Source organism: Brassica napus, chromosome A6 (genome assembly GCF_020379485.1).
Source record: "Brassica napus cultivar Da-Ae chromosome A6, Da-Ae, whole genome shotgun sequence".
In the NCBI taxonomy this organism is placed as follows: Eukaryota; Viridiplantae; Streptophyta; class Magnoliopsida; order Brassicales; family Brassicaceae; genus Brassica; species Brassica napus.
Window position 1 is genome coordinate 27626458 of NC_063439.1, and position 18702 is coordinate 27645159.

Genomic DNA, 18702 nt, shown 5'->3' on the forward strand with positions numbered 1-18702 from the left:
GAATTAAAAGTTAATAGAGAGTGTAAAGTTTTTAGCGGAATATTAAAAACCATTTTCAATCCAAACATATATTTTTTTTTATAATTCTCACAGAAAAAGAGTAATTTTATTATAGAATAACTTTTACTCTACTATAAAAGAAAAATAGAAGGATTTCATTTTTTCATTTTATATTTTGAGTGAAAAATTAAAATTCTTCTATTTTCTCTTAAAGTTATTATACAGTAAACTATTGGAGTAAAATTTAAAATAAGTTTGGGTTGGAGATAGCTTAACTATGCTTGGGATAACATTTAAAGTAAAGACGAATATAATTATCCTAACGCCCAAACACTCCCTAAATCATTTCACAAAAGAGATCGCAGGCAGCTCCGAAACTCAGCTCAGGCGGCCCTTTCAATCTCAAAAAGAAAAAAACAAATCGTCTTGATTGGAGACGACGACAATGCAGAGGCTTTGCACTAAGCTCCGTTCCATTTCACTCCGTTCAAATCGAAACCTCTCTTTAATCGGCGCTCCTCACCGTCTCATCCACCATTCCCCGACTTCTCAGCTAACCCTAGGTTTCGCCACGCCCACGCCGAGCAAATGGAGCTTCCTCCCCGCCACCTCGCTCGCCGGAGCTTCTCCCTTCGTTCCTCATCATGTAAGTCGAATCCTTCGTTTAACTGGAACGCAACCGATTTAGGGTTTAAAAGTGCTGATTGAGAACAAGATCTGAATAGTTTTGATTGCGTGGAACCTTAATGGATCATGTGAAATGGAGTCGCACTGGGTCTGATTGATTATGCGTTGAACCAAACTACTATAGTCATGTTCGTTTGGTTGCCGTAGTTTTCGGCGTAAGCGTCAATAAAAATAGTTGTCGTTCGTAGACGCCGACGCAGTGTTAATCGCAGATGCAGATTTTTTCGGCTATTGATACGCAGCGTTTAGACGCAGACGCAGTACCGGTTTCAATGAAACGAACAAGAGTTTATTAAAAAAATTAACGTCGACGCAGCCGCAGGTAGCTGCGTCAACCAAACGAACAGCACTTATCTCATTTAATTAATACAAAAACGAGTTACTTTGGAATCTAAAAGATTCGAGTTCTTAGTTTAAAGCTGTTACGTTTCGTGTCCTGGCTCTTATCGTGGGTTATAAGTAGCTCTTCTTGTATTTTGATGTCATGCTTAGATATCTTCAGCCTCATTTTATATCTTAATTTTTTCTTCTTTCGACACTGATCATCTCTCTTGTTTGTATTCAGTTTGTTCAAGTACGGAGCATCACTTCCAAGGACAAGATGGCAAAGTGGAAGAAGAAGTGGAGGCCTAGGACTCCAATCACCTCTAAAGTCAAGAAAGTCAAGATCAAGTTCTATTCGTACGTCTTCTTATTATTCCAATACTTTGATATCATCATTAGTGTTTTTTTTGTTGATTTTTTTTTTTTGTTGAATTCAGGTCATACAAAGACAGGTTTAAGCCACTGAATGATGGTACCATCCGTCGTTGGAAAGAAGGCAAGCGCCACAACGCACACCTCAAGGTTACTTACCTATTACACCTTATTCCTCATTTTATAATATGAATCTATCAGTTTATTTATTCATTCCGCCAGTGCCTCTAGAAGAAACAGGATGATAGTAACTAGGATCTAACTGATCAGAACTTGGCTTTCATCTGATTGTGACAGTGAAAGTAAGTGTGACATAGAAAGTGTGATTCCTTGTTTAGCTAGATAGATAAAAATGGTAGGCAACGTTGTATTACAAATACCATCTCTATTGTTTTGAATATTTGTTTCTGGGTAATGTGTTAAAGAATATTTGTTTCTATTTACTTGTATGCAGTCAAAGAAATCAAAGCGTAGATTGAGACAGCCTGGACTAGTACCACCAGCATATGCCAAAGTCATGAAGAAACTCAATTTCTGCAATTGAGGGATAAAGAGCAAGAAACAGTTCAGTCTCTTCCAGATTTTTCCTGATATTTGCTCACTGGCAGTGGCACCTAAAGATTTGATCAAACTTTAGTTCTTTTTTTTTGTTTGTTGTTGTTCAAGTTTTAACCTTGTCTCCAAGTAATAAATTGGTATTTTGCTCATTTTCCTCAGGGTTTTGATATATGTTAAAACTTTTTATACCAATTTATGAAGATTTTAAGTGATTTCACTGAAATGAAGAAGAATAAGGTTTTAAGACTCTTCTACATCTCATTTCTGAACATGGTAAAACCGTAGAAGATTTACGCTTACCATTTAGTTTTAATTGATTCGAAAATTTAATTAAAATTAGACCACTAATAGTTATGTGATGTTAATATTAAATAATAAAATCAATTGGTGTATTGTATACTAGGAATTTATCTGCGCTTTGTGCCGAATTTTTTTACACTTATTTTTAGTTTTAAGTGTTCGGTAATATACTAATATATCATGTGTGAATTTTATATCTATTGATTCTCTTCTTTTTTTTCTTTAATGCATGAGGTTCTAATTTCATAATCGCGAATATATAATAACTTTAGAAAATCATCATACTCTCATGGAAGTATCATCAACATATAATACTAATATGTTTTTAGTTCTATCACTAAAATATAAAATATAAAAAATTAAATTAATAAAGAAAACACATCGTTGAAGTCTTAGAAACACAAATATGTAGTTTTAAAACATTTATTTACTGTGTGTTCTACCTTAATTATGATAATAAATAGAATGAAGTATCTTACAAACATAAATCATCGATTGCTTTTGATATTATACGTTTGTTTCTTGAATCAATCGGTACTTTCTTCTATATAATTTCTCTTAAATTTTGATACACGCATACTGCATACATAATATTTTCAAATAGTATATTTCATAACTAGTTTCATATATGCATATATTGTAATTTGTAAATTTTATACTTGCTATAATTTTTGTTCGTAGTGGTTCTTATATTTTTATACATTGATATTTGTTTTTCACAATTAGTGTTATATATTTTAAATGTGTTATGATATAATTAACTGTATTCAGAATATCTGGATCGAATCAGTTAATATGGATATTTTGGTACAAATATCTGAATCCGTATTAGATATATTTGTTATTTAGATATTTTTATGTTTCTATATATCGAAACAGAACTTATCAAAATTCTTAAGGACTCAACTCAAAACTCACACATAAATTTATAATATTCAAGCGGAGCTTAATTCCAAAACGACATGAAATAAACAATTTATACCTAAATGGGGGTGTCAAAGTATGGGTATTTTATGGGTATCATCTGATGTCTATTGGACCTTACTGGGTCGCTGAGTGAAGGAATCCCACTGAATCATGGTCAAAACAAAATGGGGGTGGCGACTGGCGATAGTGAATCTCTCAAAGCGGTCATCGAGCCACATGTACTCTAGTGGGTCCCGATCCAACAAACGTAAAGACAAAAGACAAAAGAGCTTGTCTACGTGTTCTTTATGAATTTACAGTTAGGCCCCCACCGTCGAACATGTGACTTTCGGATTATTCTATTTTCCTTGTCGACCGGCGAATATTCCACGCTGGCAATCTACGTGACATGCTCGCCCCATGCACTCACTTTCTTTTCGTAAATCATTGATTGTTTAATTTTTTGGTAAAAATCATTGATTGTTTTTTTTAAACGCCAATATTTCTTTTTGAACGACAATGCCAATCAATTATTACTATTATTATTTTTTTATATCCAATCCATTAAAATGAAAGCTTTGTGTCGCTCTCGTTCCGTGACGCCGCTCAACATGCATTGCTGCTCCTAAATGATTTATTTCATTTTTAGTCAACAATAAAATGATGTTTAACCAGAAAAATAAACTTGTATAATGCGAGTTACATGATTGAACTGAACTGTTATGTTTTCTCAAATTTTCTTTTTTTTTTTGCTGTTAGAAAACTATGATATTCATGTGTGTTCTGAAGTTCAAGAAGAATAAAAATCAGATGCCATTGCCATAGATCCGAGTCCGACAACACATAAGAATATAAATATATATGATACCTAAACAAAGGACCAACGTGGAGAGAGATTTGATTGTATGGGAAGGAGACAAAAACTTTAGTCATAAGTTATATATGACTTTTAAATACCGAAATATAGCATTTAACTATTCAAATTTCAAAATTATAATTCCCGAAAAACTATATTAATTCCTTGGACATCATATAATAATCTAGTAGTAAACAAATATGCATGATGCGGGCCATGTTCCTCTCTTCCATGTTACTTACGCTAACTAAAAAAATACAAATACAAATTTATTTTTAATTTTTTAAAAGCGAAGGTTGACGTTAGATGACGAATCATGTCTCCACTTCTCCTCCTCCACCATCATCACCGCGACGACTTTTTATTCTCTCTCCCTTTTTCTCAGATTTTCCCTTAAATGGTTTCTTGATATCTTTCTTCACCACCTGCTCTCTCTTTTCCTCTCATCCTCTCGTTTTCGATCTCTTAACAATTTCTTTTAACACCTAGTTTCCACTTGCATTCCCATTTTTTAATCTTCAAGGTTACGCTTCATCCTTCCAGTCTCTTCCTCAACGTTAGATTCCTTCTGCGTTTCCCGCCATTGTCTATATTTGATCGGAGAAGGAAATGGAGAGAGTGAATCTAGGAGGTTTAGGTTATGAAAATGGTGGAGTGATGATGACTAGAGATCCTAAACCGAGGCTGAGATGGACCGCCGATCTCCACGATCGCTTCGTCGACGCCGTCGCAAAACTTGGTGGCGCAGACAGTAAGCTTCTCTTATTTCTTGTTTTTATTTTCCCTTTCTTCTTCAATAAATTGAGATAACCGGTTTCCCATTATGATTCTGATTTACTCCGGTTTGATTAATATAATTTTTATCTTCTCTGTTATATAAAGGAATATACCGAATTAGGAAAAAGTTATTTCCCTAATTCATTCCTGATAACTTCCGTCGTTGTTTAAAACTTAATTGATTAGATTATTTAATCAATGTAATTATCTGGCTCGATTAGTGATAGATTTATTTGATTTGATCTGCAGAAGCAACTCCTAAGTCGGTTCTGAAGCTGATGGGATTAAAAGGCTTAACATTGTACCATCTCAAAAGTCATTTACAGGTTTAATTTCCATTCACATAGACATATACGAAACTTAGTTATATAATAGAGTAACATGTTGTACACTTTACTATGGTGGCTCTTTTACATAATTCATATACAATGTGTGATTATGTAGAAGTATAGACTTGGTCAACAGCAAGCGAAAAAACAAAATCGAACAGAACAAAACAAGGAAAATGCTGGTATGTTATGTATCCTATGTATGACTAAATGATCATATACAATAGACACACATATTGCATAAGAAAATAAATTAGTTATATAGATAATAGATATAGAGGACTTGGAAGCAAAGGAAGAATTTGATTCTAGTTTACGCTAAAACGTTGCAGGAAGTTCATATGTGCATTTTGATAATTGTTCTCAAGGAGGAATCTCGAATGAATCAAGATTTGATAACCATCTTAGGTAATTGATGCCACTTTCAATGGACTTGTAGATTTCTTTTGTATATATGGTTTGACAATATGTTAACAAACACGCGCAGACAAAGTGGGAATGTACCTTTTGCTGACACGTTGAGACATCAAGTCGATGCGCAACAGCGGTTTCAAGAACAGCTCGAGGTAACTAGAAAGATAACAAGGAGGCTCTTCTTTGTTCTCTTTAAACAATCAAGAATCAATTTGAATCTGTGTTTTGTAATGTATAGGTGCAGAAAAAGTTGCAGATGAGAATGGAGGCACAAGGAAAATATTTGTTGACTTTACTCGAGAAAGCACAGAAGAGCATGCCTTGTGGTGGTAATGGAGCAGAGACAGACAAGGGTCAATTCTCAGACTTCAATCTCGCACTTTCAGGACTTGTAGGAAATGATCACAAGAGCAATAAGGCGGGTTTGATTACCAATATCTCACACGTTAATGGTGATTTGACCGATAATTTTCGGTTATGTGGAGAAAGAGATACAGGAGAAACCGAAGATGCATGTGTTAAACCGGAATCCGGGTTTGTTCATTTTGATTTGAACTCCAAAGATGGGTATGATCTCTTGAATTCTGGGAAGTATGGGATTGAAATGAAGCCAAATGTGATTGCAGATAGACATCAATAAGTCAAAGAGACACTTTCTTTAATTTATTTCCTTTTTCTTTAATAGAATGTTACACATACTGGCTTCAAGTTTTCGTCACTCAAATATCAGAACTCTTTGAAGTCTGGCCAATGAATCAGTGTGTAAAAGACAGATAATTACCAAATAATTTTCTACGTAAATGTCATCAAAAACATGTCTTTGAGTTTATAGCGAGATATTTAATTGGTAGATTAACTTATTTATTAAAATGCTTTCATTTAAATAAATTAATCTCATCGTTAAAAATCGTAAGTTATTGTAATATTTTATGCAATAATTAAAATTATTAACATATGTTAAACATTTATTTACAACTATATATTATCTTTTTGTTTATTTTGAAACCCAAAGCAATATATTATCTAAAAATGGTTATATATGAAATTTAATAATACATAACTAAAATTTAGTTCATTTAATATTTACAAAATATATTACTACAAATAATGAAATTTTAATAATTATTTTTTATGATTTATATATTAATCATGACGAATATGAAGCCTAAATAATAAAATTATAGAATTATACAATATATAACACTACATGTAAATCAAATATTTAAAATGTTTATGATGATATCAAAGTTATACATTTGTAAAAAATGGATCAAAATTTTAGTATTAGTTAAATCCTAATAGCTTTTAATTAACCCAACATGTAATTTTCCTAATATTTTATTTGTAAATTTAGGCTTCATGACATATTAAGAAAAATAATAATATATATTAATCATGACGAAAATTTATTGAATGGGAGACTTCTTCATCTATGTGTAGCCATAGAGTAACCACATGAAATTTTTTGCTAGCGTTTTTGTTTATAAGGGCTTATTAGTTTATTTACCACACTTATTAGCTTCATGTTTTTATGTTTTTCTGAATCAAGCAAGGTAGTATGTAATACTCATGATTTTATTATTGCTGAAAGTAGTAATGCTCTTGCGATATTTATTAATATTTTTACATTTATAAGACCTTATAAAATAATTGTATAAGATTCACTATACAATTATTTTATATACCTGTTGTGCTTACTTGATATCAAGAATACTCTCTTAAAATTGTATTATCTTAGTTCTTAGGCTTTTTTTTCTTAGTATTCATCACATCCATTGCTAATAATGTTACTCAAGTCCAGCAAACTATTTTTTTCAAATCTGCTAACAATGATCATTCCTACCGTTTCTTTAAACCTAGCTTTATTTCAATTCTGATTGGGTTTTAGCTCCCACATTAATTTTTTTATATGAATGGTAAGAAAAGTGTTGATAGTTTCAAGTAAAAGCTCCTGACTTTAACTTTAGAATTATTTATTATATTAAAACTGAAGTACAAAACAATATTTACCTATTTTTAAGTGATTTCTTACATCTTCTTCCTTTTTTTTAACTAATTTAAACTATTTTATTTATTATTATTTTCAAAATTTGACTTTATTTATTACAGAATTCAAAATAGAATTACATCTTTTATATTCATTTTTTTCACTCTTTCGAATTACTTCATTAATTATATTTACTATAATAATTCGACAACAGTTGCTTTACGTGTTAACCAAAATAATTTTACAAGTTTGAATGAAATTCATTCATTCATGGCAAGAATTCAACCGGTTAATAATTTTTATTTGTTTACAAGATCAGTTAGACATGGACATCAAAGTATCAGTTCGGGTATACGAATCGGTTTTTTGGTTTAAAATTAAACTTTGTTCAGATATTATAAACTTTTGGACGGGATTCGGACTCGGATCCGGATAGATTTGTATGAACTTAAAAGAATCCAAATAACTCATTTGTTTAAAAATTTCATTAAACAATTGGTAAAAACATGAAGATTAACACCTACACGGGTGTGCGGGTCTAGTTGGTGTTAAACTAAAATTATATATGCTCAGAAACTAGGAAGTCTAATTTTCCTTTCTTAGTAGTTACTTATGCTCAAAAGAAAAGAACAAAGACGAGCGAGGAATAAAGAAAAGAAGAAAGGAGAAAGATATTATATTTGATTATAAGCAAGGTATAACAAACCTGTAGTATAACATTATCGACACTTGGTGGTACCACCACATATACTTTAAAAAAAAAAACTTTCACTAGCCTAGAACTGTCCCGTGTGAATTAAACTAGTTTCGGTTCACGTGAATCTCTCTCTGCTTCAACAGAAGAAGACAAGATGGGTGATATGTTTCCACCACGTTTGAAGAAGTTTTGGGACAAATGGAACATTCGTGGAGTCATAATGCTCAGTCTATTCCTCCAAACAATCCTTATCTTCTTTGCACCGAGCCGGAAACGCACAGCAAAGAAGCTCTTCCTCGTGCTCATATGGTCAGCTTATCTTCTTGCTGATTGGGCGGCCGATTACGCAGTGGGACAAATCTCAGACAGTCAAGAAGAAGCTGCTGACAAACATGACAAGACCCGTGAGCTGTTAGCTTTCTGGTCACCTTTCCTTCTCTTGCACCTTGGAGGTCCAGACACCATTACAGCACTTGCCCTGGAGGATAATGAGCTTTGGAACAGACACTTGTTCAGCCTTGTCTGCCAAGCGGTCGCTACTGTCTACGTGATCTTGTTGTCCACACCCAACAGGCTTCTGACTCCGACGGTTATCATGCTTTTCGGCGGAGTGATCAAGTATGTCGAGAGAACATCAGCCTTGTTCTCAGCGAGTCTTGACAAGTTCAAGGACTCTATGCTCGAGGATCCTGACCCTGGTGCTAACTACGCGAAGCTCATGGAGGAATATGCTAATAAAAGGGATATGAATATGCCAACCGAGGTCATTGTCGTGGAGGATCCAGAGAAAGGGCGTGAATGCAATACTCCGGTTAGACCCAAGGATGATCTCACCAACCTTCAAGTCGTTCAGTATGCTTTCAAGTACTTTAATATCTTCAAAGGTCTTATTGTTGATCTTATCTTCACTAACAAGCAACGCGACGAGAGCAGGAAGTTCTTCGACTCTCTGAAACCAGAAGAAGCTCTAAGAATCATCGAAGTCGAGCTCAGCCTCATCTACGAAAGCCTCTTCACAAAAGCGGAGATTCTTCATAACTGGACCGGAGCTGTGTTCCGGGTTATAGCTCTAGCGTGTCTTGTCTCCTCACTCTGTCTCTTCAGTCTTAAAAACGAAGCTGAGTACGAAGGATTCGATGTTGCTCTTACTTACGCGCTGCTCATATGTGGAATAGCTCTTGATTCCATCGCTCTTCTCATGTTCTGTGTCTCTGACTGGAGCATCGCTAGACTGAGGAATCTCAAGGAGGACCTGGACGAGAAAGACCCTTGGGCTTGGGTGGACAGAGTTCTCAACTGGATCCTCGGCTTCAGGACGCTGAGGTGGAAAAGATCCATATGTTTCATGGATGGACATGAAGTTCTCGACAGGAACTTTATGTTTCGCAGATGGTCTGAGTATGTTCATGCGTACAACTTGATCGGTTACTGCTTGAAGATACGTCCCAAGAGATTCCATCCTACCAAGGGTATGATACACAGTTTCATCCCATGCTCCGGAACTCGCCAGTTTTGTAGCTTGATCCACCGTACTCTAAGCAACTTGAGCAAGTGTAACTGCATCATCCTTCCAGTTACTTTACTTCGTCACCAGCTTGGACGTTTGATCAGGTCCGTCCTAGAGTTTTTCGGTCTCACCGAGTTGGTTGAGGAGATAAGATTCACAACCAGTGATCGTCTCACGAGAGAGCTGTGGGAGTTCATATTCAAACAGGTGCAACACAAACATCGTTTTGCTGAAGATCCAGAGAGTGCCAAGAGTATATCTTCAGCTAGAGGAGACTGGACTTTAGTTGAAACATCAAGCAAAACGGCAGAAGGAGGACCAGACCATGCGAAGCTTCTGAGATATGTGACGGAAAAGGATTACGACCAGAGCATTCTCATGTGGCACATCGCTACAGAACTTTTGTACCAAAGCCCTGAAGAAAAAGAAGGCATCACAAAGAAGGAAGAATACACTAACCGAGAGTTCAGCAAAATCCTATCTGACTACATGATGTACCTCCTTATCATGCAGCCTGCGCTTATGTCAGCTGTGTCCGGAATCGCAAAGATACGTTTCCTTGACACATGCGCAGAGGCAAACGAGTTTTTCGAGAGGAGGCATATCAATAAAACAAGGCAGGATGAGAAAGAGAACCTGGTGAAAGAAGCTAGCCGAGCTATTCTCTCTGTCAAAACATATGTTGAGCCTATGGATGTGAAAGGAGACCGAAGCAAATCTGTGCTGTTTGATGGAAGCGTGCTTGCACAGGAGCTGATGAAGTTACAAAAGGGAAGAGAGAACATGTGGGAGGTAGTGAGCAAAGTGTGGGTTGAGTTGCTTTGCTTTGCAGCAACTCATTGTGACTCTCAAGAACATGCCTCTCAGCTCAGCAAAGGTGGTGAGCTTATTAACTTCGTCTGGTTGTTAATGGCTCATTTTGGACTCGGAGACCAGTTCCAAATCAATAGGGATGATGCTAGAGCCAAACTGATCGTGGCCAAGTGATTAGTCCAAAAAGAAACTACACAAAAATCATCAATAAACTAGTTTCTTTGTGTGTGTTTTGAATTTGTACTTCCTTGAATAATCTGCACTTGTAGTGTAGTCAACTTATTCGATGTTTATTGAAAATGAAAATCATCTCTTTTGTTAGTTTATTGCCATTGATAATGAACTTGCCATTTTTTGCGTGTGGCATCTGTTTTCATATTAACTAGATTTTGACCCGCGCAGGCGCGCGGATGTACATTTTGAAAAATATGTTGATATTTGTTTTTCATGTAATTATTAAGGTTTTACAAAATGAATCCAAAGAACAGAACCGATACCGATCCGAAAATATAGTACCAAACCCGAACATAAATTGATTAAATATTCGAATTATTCAAAATTTTGTTATTTAGAGAACCAAATCTGATCCGAACCAAAGTATTCGGGTACCCGAATTTATCTAAAAATAGATTTATATACTTATATATATATATTAATTATTTTTAGATTTAACGTATATAAAACATTAAGAATGATACTTTTAAATTGGTTTAAATACTTGAATATATATATATAGATAGTCAAAAGTAAATATCTGCAATAGTTAAAGTATACTCAAATCACCAAAAATACTTCAAATAATTATTGATTCCGTATCCAAAATTTTAAATCAAACCAATTGATATGTTAAGTTTAGGTATTCTGACATATGTTATTCAAATTTATAGGTAATATATTATTTTATTTATAGATTTTGAGAAATTTAAAATAGATAATGATTTAAAACTTTAAAAATAATTTAAATGGGTTATCCAAACGCGAACCAAACCCGCAAAGATCCAAATCAAACTCAAACCAAAATTTAGAAACATCCTAACAGGGCTTAAATCTTTGACTCCGAAAACCCGAAACACAAACCGATCAGAACCAAACCCGTATGGGTGCCCGAAATCTCATCCCTATTCATTATTATATATCGTATACTGTCATCATATAATTAATTGTATTTTATACGTACCATCATATAAGTAATCATATAATTAATAGTATTTTATACGTGCCATCATATAAATAATTACATATATTATATTTATAAAACTTAATAGGAAATATAAAAACGATAATTTGAGTTGGTATTTCAAATTGGGCTTTGTATTGTATTTTTATTATATATATTGACAACATTTTTGTATAATGGTTATTGAAAAATAGTTTAGTAAAAATCCATTTTTGAATATATGTATTAGTTTTTAATCAACTTTAAATTATTATTTTGATTTGAAATATGTGTATAAAGTTTAATTTTGTTTTATGGTTAGTTTAGAAAAGAAAAAGTTTTAGGCGATTAGATTGACCCGTTTTCGTATATTTTAAATCTCGCCCAGATAGATAGTTTTTTATAATATGATGGACTTTTAATTTTTCTTAAAAACATAAGCCCAATACTTTTTTTTTTCTTAATACTACTATCCTTGTTTCCAAACAAAATTAATTTTTTTTTAAAAGACTACAATTTATGTTTCCAAACACTCCAAATGTTTTTAATAGTCCTATTCAAGTCTCCAAACACCCCAATTTTGTACTTGAGTTTTAATAAGATAGATAGATGGATAATTATGATACAATAGTAACAAAAATAGGCCAGGATAGTTAATAAAAATCATTTAAGCCTAATTTGATAGGCAAACAGTTTTTTTTCCGGTGAAAGGATTAGTTCCTTAGGAATAGGTATGTGGAATATTTGTTTTAAATGTAATTGGAATTTTGGATTAAATCGACACATTTCCAATTTTTATAGTATATAGAAAAAAAGAATATTCCATGAATTAGGCAAGTGCAGATTTTTTTTTTTTAAGATTGATATCGTATTAGTTAATGTGATTGCTTAAATATAGGAGTTGCTATTGAATATCATTGATTTTAGTATTATTCTTGCATTAACGTTATATATATACCGGAAATATTTTAAAGCTTAGGATACATGCATTGCGATTATTCTCGGTTTCGTTTGGTAGTATTTTATAGAATACTGAGATCAAATTCCATCACAGAAACAAACTTTAGACATAAACTTTTACAATTGATTGATTTATTGGTGGTTATTTAAACAGTATTTAGATGAATCACATTACTAACATGAAAATCCTTAGAATCAAAGTAATCATACATTGCACTATCGTTTAAAAATGTGGATAATATTATGCTTATTTATTTTGGTTGACAGGTTGGTTATATGTTATAATTAAAGATTTAATAAAAGTTATAGGTCCAACTTAAACAAAGATCAAGTTTGGTAAAAAGAGGTTTAATTTTATTAAGGTAAACGAATTTGGATAAATTAGGAAAGTAGTTAAATGTCAAAAAGGGTCAGTGGCATTATCTTGTAATTATTGAGGAAAACTCAGGGTTAAGTACTATTTGTACTCCTGTTTTAATAGTTTAGATATTTAGTGTATTTGAGATATGTTTCATGCTTTTAGATATAGTTTTACTAAATATTTTGAAGTGGTAAGAAAAATAGAAATAAACTTTATTTTGAATATAAAACTAACAATACAGTGGTTTGTTTGATACTTATATAAACAGTATATACATTATCAATTTATTATTCTAATGGGACTATATAATAAAAGAGAGTATTCTAAAAATATTATTTAGTATTAGCAGAAAATTAGAAAATTAGCGTTTTTAGGAAAAGAAGATGATCCTCCTAAAGAAATTGCTTCATTCAGTATAAATACTATCTATTATAAATCCACAAGAATTATTGATGTTTTAAATATTGTTTTATAATATAAATACTATTATAATTTAAAAATAATTTATATACTTCAGGTTAAAATTAGGACAATTCTCTCAAATAGTCATTTTTAAGTTTTTGTCACCAAAATAAATTTTTTTTTTAAATAACTAAAATAGCTCTTTTATTTTGAGAATTTTATTTTTATTTTTTATTTTTATTTTTTATTTTTTAAATTTTGAAACTCCATCCTCAAAATCCCACCCTTAACTCTGAACTATAAATCTAGATTAGTTAACCATATGATATAAATATATATATTTACTCTTTGATAAAATATTTTTTGGTCATTTTCTTTTTGAGGTCTATTTTGTGAAGATAAACTAAAAACTGTTATCCTAGAAAATTTCTCTTAAAATTAAGTTGAATTTCAGAACTATTTTATTTATTAGTAGTTTTTCAAAATGTCTATTTGCTATCAAAATCATTGGTATACATAAAACTGTTCACAAGTGGCCAAAAAGTCGGTACTATTATTAGTCTTGTTATTATTAATTATTTTAGTGATTACTTTCTATCACGATACTAGTATACTTTTATTTTATTTATTTAGATTATTTATGATTAAGAACATTTTTCACTTCGCTCATGCGTAAAAGTTAAGTTGTTGGACAGAAATAATTCTTGCACCATTTAAGTAACTTGTGTTCGAGACTAAAGTGTAAATTTCTTGATTTTATTATCAACAAGGAAAGAATATTTTATTCTGACACAAAAAACAATGATTAAAGTTAGCGTGGAATATAAGAAAGGAATGCAAAAAGGGTGAAAATATTCACGTGGTATTGAATAGCTTCATTTAAAAATCTCCAGTCAAATATTTAAATATTTACTAACAATTATTCTAATCCTCTAGTATAAATTATGTACCCTGAGTGAAAAACATGGAACTTAAATTTGATACTTAACTAGCTCAAGTATTTTCAGACAACAACAAAAAAAAAGAGTAAGAACAGTATGCGAGTGATACCACCAGCAGTCAAAGAGATCTTAGACAAATGGAACATCAGGGGACTTGTAATATTGTCTCTGGTCTTCCAAACGTCTCTTATCTTCCTTGCACCGCTACGAAAACGTACATCGAAGAAGCTGCTCGCTATGATTCTATGGACAGCGTATCTTTTAGCGGATTGGACAGCTAATTATGCGGTGGCTCAGATCACGAAGAACCAAGGAAAGGAACCAAAACCCGATGATCCTCCGAAGAACAAGAAGCTTCTTGCTCTGTGGGCACCGTTCTTGTTGTTGCATCTTGGTGGTCCGGACACGATAACTGCGTTGGCCCTAGAGGATAATGCCTTATGGGCACGTCATTTGTTTGGCCTCGTATCTCAAGCACTTGCTGGTAAGTATGGTTGGATAAGATTTGAATATCTGAATATGAAATTGTATATGTCCATTGCATATTGTATAACAGTAGTTACCAAGTAGACAAGTAACAAATCACAAATGCAAAATAGGCGTACACAGATTTTTTTTTTAATGCGTATACAGTTACATTAGTTATATATTCCTGTAATAGTGTAGGTATTGTGAGATTTCACTTTTTAACTGATACTATTCTGCAGAATCGTGATTTTAGGTAAATTGATTAAAAAAATAAATAATATCACAAATCTGTAGTAAGTTTTTATTGGAATCTTAAAGCATTATTATTCATAAGAACATCTCAGTAGTGTAGTATTTCCGTGACGCGGAAAAGGTGACGAAAAAAATGTATATCAAACATATCAAATGCAAATCAAACCGCATATCAACTAAATTATACAAAACATATATTTATCAAATGAATTGTCTAAATTATCATATTTGATAGAATGGTAGAAAAAAATAATAACTAAAATTAAATATCTAAACTAAAGTTACAAGTTCTTAAGTACAAATAAAAATATAAATTACCATATTTTATAACTACATTAAATATATTATGAAATAACAATTTATAACTACATTAATTTATTTTTAGATTATATTACTTATTATAAAGAACAAAAATACAATAAATTATAACATATTTTTTCTTTACCATTGTAAGTGTTATATATGATTTTGAGTGACACAAAAATATTAGATGATACAAAAATAACATGTTAAATATTATACTTTTATGTATATAATATAGCGAAAAGTATATAAAATTATTGATACGTTAAATATATATAATTTTATGTAAATGTTTTAAAAAAAATTAGTGACCTAGTGGTAATCAGAGTTGATAAATACACTTGCCTTATTAATAATATTTATTGGCAAGTCTCTCAAAAATATTAATATGGCAAGTGTAATTAAAAATTTAAAAGACTGTCCATATTAATATTTAGTTGGCAAGTCTCTCAAAGAGTGTCCATATTAATATTTAGTTGGCAAGTCTATCGGTTCCAACTTGAATTACTCACGCAAAAAATCTCTTAATTTAAGAAATTTTAGTGTGAATTTTCAGTTATTAATTATTTACCAACAAAATTTCAATTGATTTCTGTACTCATATTTGAGATATTCTATAATCATTCAAATTATATATTAATATAATTTTGGATTGAGAGATAATTGGTGTTCTAATTAAACTAAACTTAATAACTATATATGCAATAGTTATGAACGGTTACTAAATTTTTATAAAGACTTCTCTTACACCCTAAGTTTGTGCTATTATTTGAGACATTTCAAAAAAGATATCGTTTGGTACTAAATTGACAAAATGATCCAAAGCTCGAGATTAATGGTGAGACATATCACATGCAACTTCTATCTGAATTACTCACGTGGACGCATCAGATAGTAATAAATTATCAAAACTCATGATAAAAATATGGATGATACTAAACAAAGAATTGCTAAGTTATGTCTTATATATAAGTTTTCTTGTTAATTCTGTTTTATGATTCATAGGTGTTTATGCGGTGGTGCAATCAATGGATAACCCTTTATGGCCACCAATAGCGTTACTATTCATCACCGCAGTGATAAAATACACGGAGAGGACACGTGCATTATACACAGCGAGTTTAGACAAGTTCAAAGACCAAATGCGTAAACCAGCAGACACTGGTCCTAACTACGCTAAGCTCATGGAAGAATACGATTCAAGAAAAGACTCCAACCTCCCAACGGACATCGTCCTCATCGACGAACCAGACAAGCACGATAGACCCCCGACACTTAAACCGGGACCAGATCCCTTAACCCATCTCGAAATCGTGCAGTACGGTTTCAGATTCTTCAACACTTTTAAAGGACTCGTTGTTGACCTAATTTTCAGCTTCCGTGAGCGAGACGAAAGCAGAGACTTCTTCAAAGAGTTGGCTCCCGAGGACGCTCTTAGGATAATTGAATCCGAGCTAGGGTTTCTATACGAGTCCATGTATACCAAAACCGCGATTCTTCATACGCATAAGGGTACGGTGTTTCGCGTTATCGCGTTTGGATCGCTTCTTGCTTCCTTCCTTGTCTTCCATTTTAGACCTGAAAAATCAGTGGATTTCCACGGAGCGGACGTTGTGATTACTTACACTTTGTTCATCGTCGGTATCGCTCTTGAACTCTCCTCGCTTGCCATGTTCTTGCTCTCTGATTGGATGTTCGCGGTATCGAGCAAGCTTAATGATGATCAAGTGAAAGACAAGAGTTGTATCGACTCTTTTCTCAACTGTTTACTCGCGTTTAGGAAGCCGCAGTGGACGCCGATGGATGCATGCAAGACGATGCATGCATGCAAAGGAAACCGTACGCGCGAAGTGCTTACGACGCCGTTTTTGTTGCGGAGATGGTCAGGTGTGATCTACGGTTTCAACTTCATCGGATATTGTCTGAAAGCTAAAGTCTCAAGAATCAACCGGAGGAGCGAGTTTGTGTGGGAGTTTGTGGTGTCCATGTTCGATTACGTAATCAGAAGATTCCAGACCTTGTCTGGATGGATCAAGGATCTTGAGAGTTCAGTCAGAACCTTCATCAGGAGATGGTCAAAGAAGAACCATATGATTTATTGCACTGTTTATCCGTTGTACCTCGTGTTCTTCTCGGTGATTCCTTGGGCGTTCAGTAAGCTTTGGGGTTACGTTGATCGAATCTTCAGTGTTAAATCTCATATAGACCAGATCAGATTCGTATCGAGCGAGCCATTGACGAGGAATCAATGGGAGTTTATATTCAGTGAGCTGAAACAAAAGTCCGAGTTCGCGGAAACACCTGAACGTGCAAAGAAAGTGTCTTCGGCGAGAGGGGAATGGGCTTTACATGATAGCAAGTTGAAGGAGGTTGAGAGGTTGATGCGTTATGTAGCGAATGTTGATTACGATCAAAGTCTTCTCCTTTGGCATATTGCTACTGAGCTATGTTTTCAAGACGAAAAAGATGAGGAGGTGGAGAATAGGAGTGGAGAGAGTTGCGATGACCGCGAGTTCAGCAAGATTATTTCGGATTACATGATGTATCTGTTGATAATGCAACCTAAGTTAATGTCGGAAGTTGCTGGAATCGGAACTATAAGATTTAGAGACACTTTAGATGAAGCTAAGAGGTTTTTCAAAGGAAGACATTTCAAGAACCTGAGAGATATGAAACGAGGGAGCAAGATGATTTTAGAGGTTAGTAACGATATTGAGCCGATGCATGTGAAGGGAGACCGAAGTAAATCGGTTCTTTTCGATGCGAGTATGTTGGCAAAAGAGCTTAAGAGACTGGACGAGAGTAGTAGTAGTAGTAGTGCTAGTCATGGAGATGGGAAATGGAGGGTGTTGAGCAAAGTGTGGGTTGAGTTGCTATCTTACGCAGCAAGTCACTGTAAAGCTACAGAGCAGGTGGCGCAACTTAGCAGAGGTGGAGAGCTTCTTAACTTTGTTTGGTTGTTGATGGCTCACTTCGGTTTAGCTGATCAGTTTCAGATCAATAAAGGAGATGCTAGAGCTAAACTCGTTGTAGGCGAGTGATTGCTTCTTTTTTCTAAATAAAGGATATGTGTGTGTGTGTTTGTTTGTAGTCTCGTTTGCTCTATTTCAAATTTAAAGCAATGTTCTTTGATTTCTTTGGATTCAAACCTTGATTAAGACTTCAATTCGAAGAAAGGGGGATTGGCTGGTGAAGTGGTTTGACTTCACTTTTCTAACACCAGAAGGAAAAACCTCTTTCATATATTTGAAATTTTGTTTGAAAAGTATTATATCCACTACTGAAACGAAACATCATTTTCGCCGAAAAAGAACAAAACATTTTTTTTCATC

At 33.3% G+C, this 18702-nt stretch overlaps 4 protein-coding genes across 4 annotated transcripts; all 4 read left to right on the plus strand.

Annotated features, from left to right (window-relative positions):
- Positions 1-335: 335 nt before the first annotated feature.
- Positions 336-2090, plus strand: BNAANNG05650D. The gene is made up of 4 exons (XM_013826282.3): positions 336-646; positions 1253-1368; positions 1449-1533; positions 1838-2090. The coding sequence occupies exons 1-4, from the start codon at positions 446-448 to the stop codon at positions 1925-1927; spliced, it is 492 nt and encodes a 163-aa protein (XP_013681736.2). The 5' UTR covers positions 336-445; the 3' UTR covers positions 1928-2090.
- Positions 2091-4277: 2187 nt separating this feature from the next.
- On the plus strand, positions 4278-6324 carry LOC106385110 (myb family transcription factor PHL11). Its single transcript, XM_013825066.3, has 6 exons — positions 4278-4754; positions 5030-5106; positions 5225-5291; positions 5442-5517; positions 5597-5675; positions 5762-6324. The coding sequence occupies exons 1-6, from the start codon at positions 4613-4615 to the stop codon at positions 6161-6163; spliced, it is 843 nt and encodes a 280-aa protein (XP_013680520.1). The 5' UTR covers positions 4278-4612; the 3' UTR covers positions 6164-6324.
- A 1901-nt stretch (positions 6325-8225) lies between these two features.
- Positions 8226-10893, plus strand: LOC106386424. The gene has a single exon (XM_013826277.3). The coding sequence runs from the start codon at positions 8362-8364 to the stop codon at positions 10699-10701; it is 2340 nt and encodes a 779-aa protein (XP_013681731.2). The 5' UTR covers positions 8226-8361; the 3' UTR covers positions 10702-10893.
- Positions 10894-13923: 3030 nt separating this feature from the next.
- LOC106386423 lies at positions 13924-18502 on the plus strand. Its single transcript, XM_013826276.3, has 2 exons — positions 13924-14831; positions 16376-18502. The coding sequence occupies exons 1-2, from the start codon at positions 14444-14446 to the stop codon at positions 18409-18411; spliced, it is 2424 nt and encodes an 807-aa protein (XP_013681730.2). The 5' UTR covers positions 13924-14443; the 3' UTR covers positions 18412-18502.
- The last annotated feature ends 200 nt before the right edge of the window (positions 18503-18702 follow it).

Coding starts and splice junctions, on each gene's coding strand:
- BNAANNG05650D (XM_013826282.3), top strand. CDS start 446: ATGCAGAGGCTTTGCACTAAGCTCCGTTCCATTTCACTCCGTTCAAAT. Junction 647..1,252: donor CTCCCTTCGTTCCTCATCAT/GTAAGTCGAATC, acceptor GTTTGTATTCAG/TTTGTTCAAGTACGGAGCAT. Junction 1,534..1,837: donor GCCACAACGCACACCTCAAG/GTTACTTACCTA, acceptor ACTTGTATGCAG/TCAAAGAAATCAAAGCGTAG.
- LOC106385110 (XM_013825066.3), top strand. CDS start 4,613: ATGGAGAGAGTGAATCTAGGAGGTTTAGGTTATGAAAATGGTGGAGTG. Junction 4,755..5,029: donor AAAACTTGGTGGCGCAGACA/GTAAGCTTCTCT, acceptor TTTGATCTGCAG/AAGCAACTCCTAAGTCGGTT. Junction 5,518..5,596: donor AGATTTGATAACCATCTTAG/GTAATTGATGCC, acceptor AAACACGCGCAG/ACAAAGTGGGAATGTACCTT.
- LOC106386424 (XM_013826277.3), top strand. CDS start 8,362: ATGGGTGATATGTTTCCACCACGTTTGAAGAAGTTTTGGGACAAATGG.
- LOC106386423 (XM_013826276.3), top strand. CDS start 14,444: ATGCGAGTGATACCACCAGCAGTCAAAGAGATCTTAGACAAATGGAAC. Junction 14,832..16,375: donor CGTATCTCAAGCACTTGCTG/GTAAGTATGGTT, acceptor TATGATTCATAG/GTGTTTATGCGGTGGTGCAA.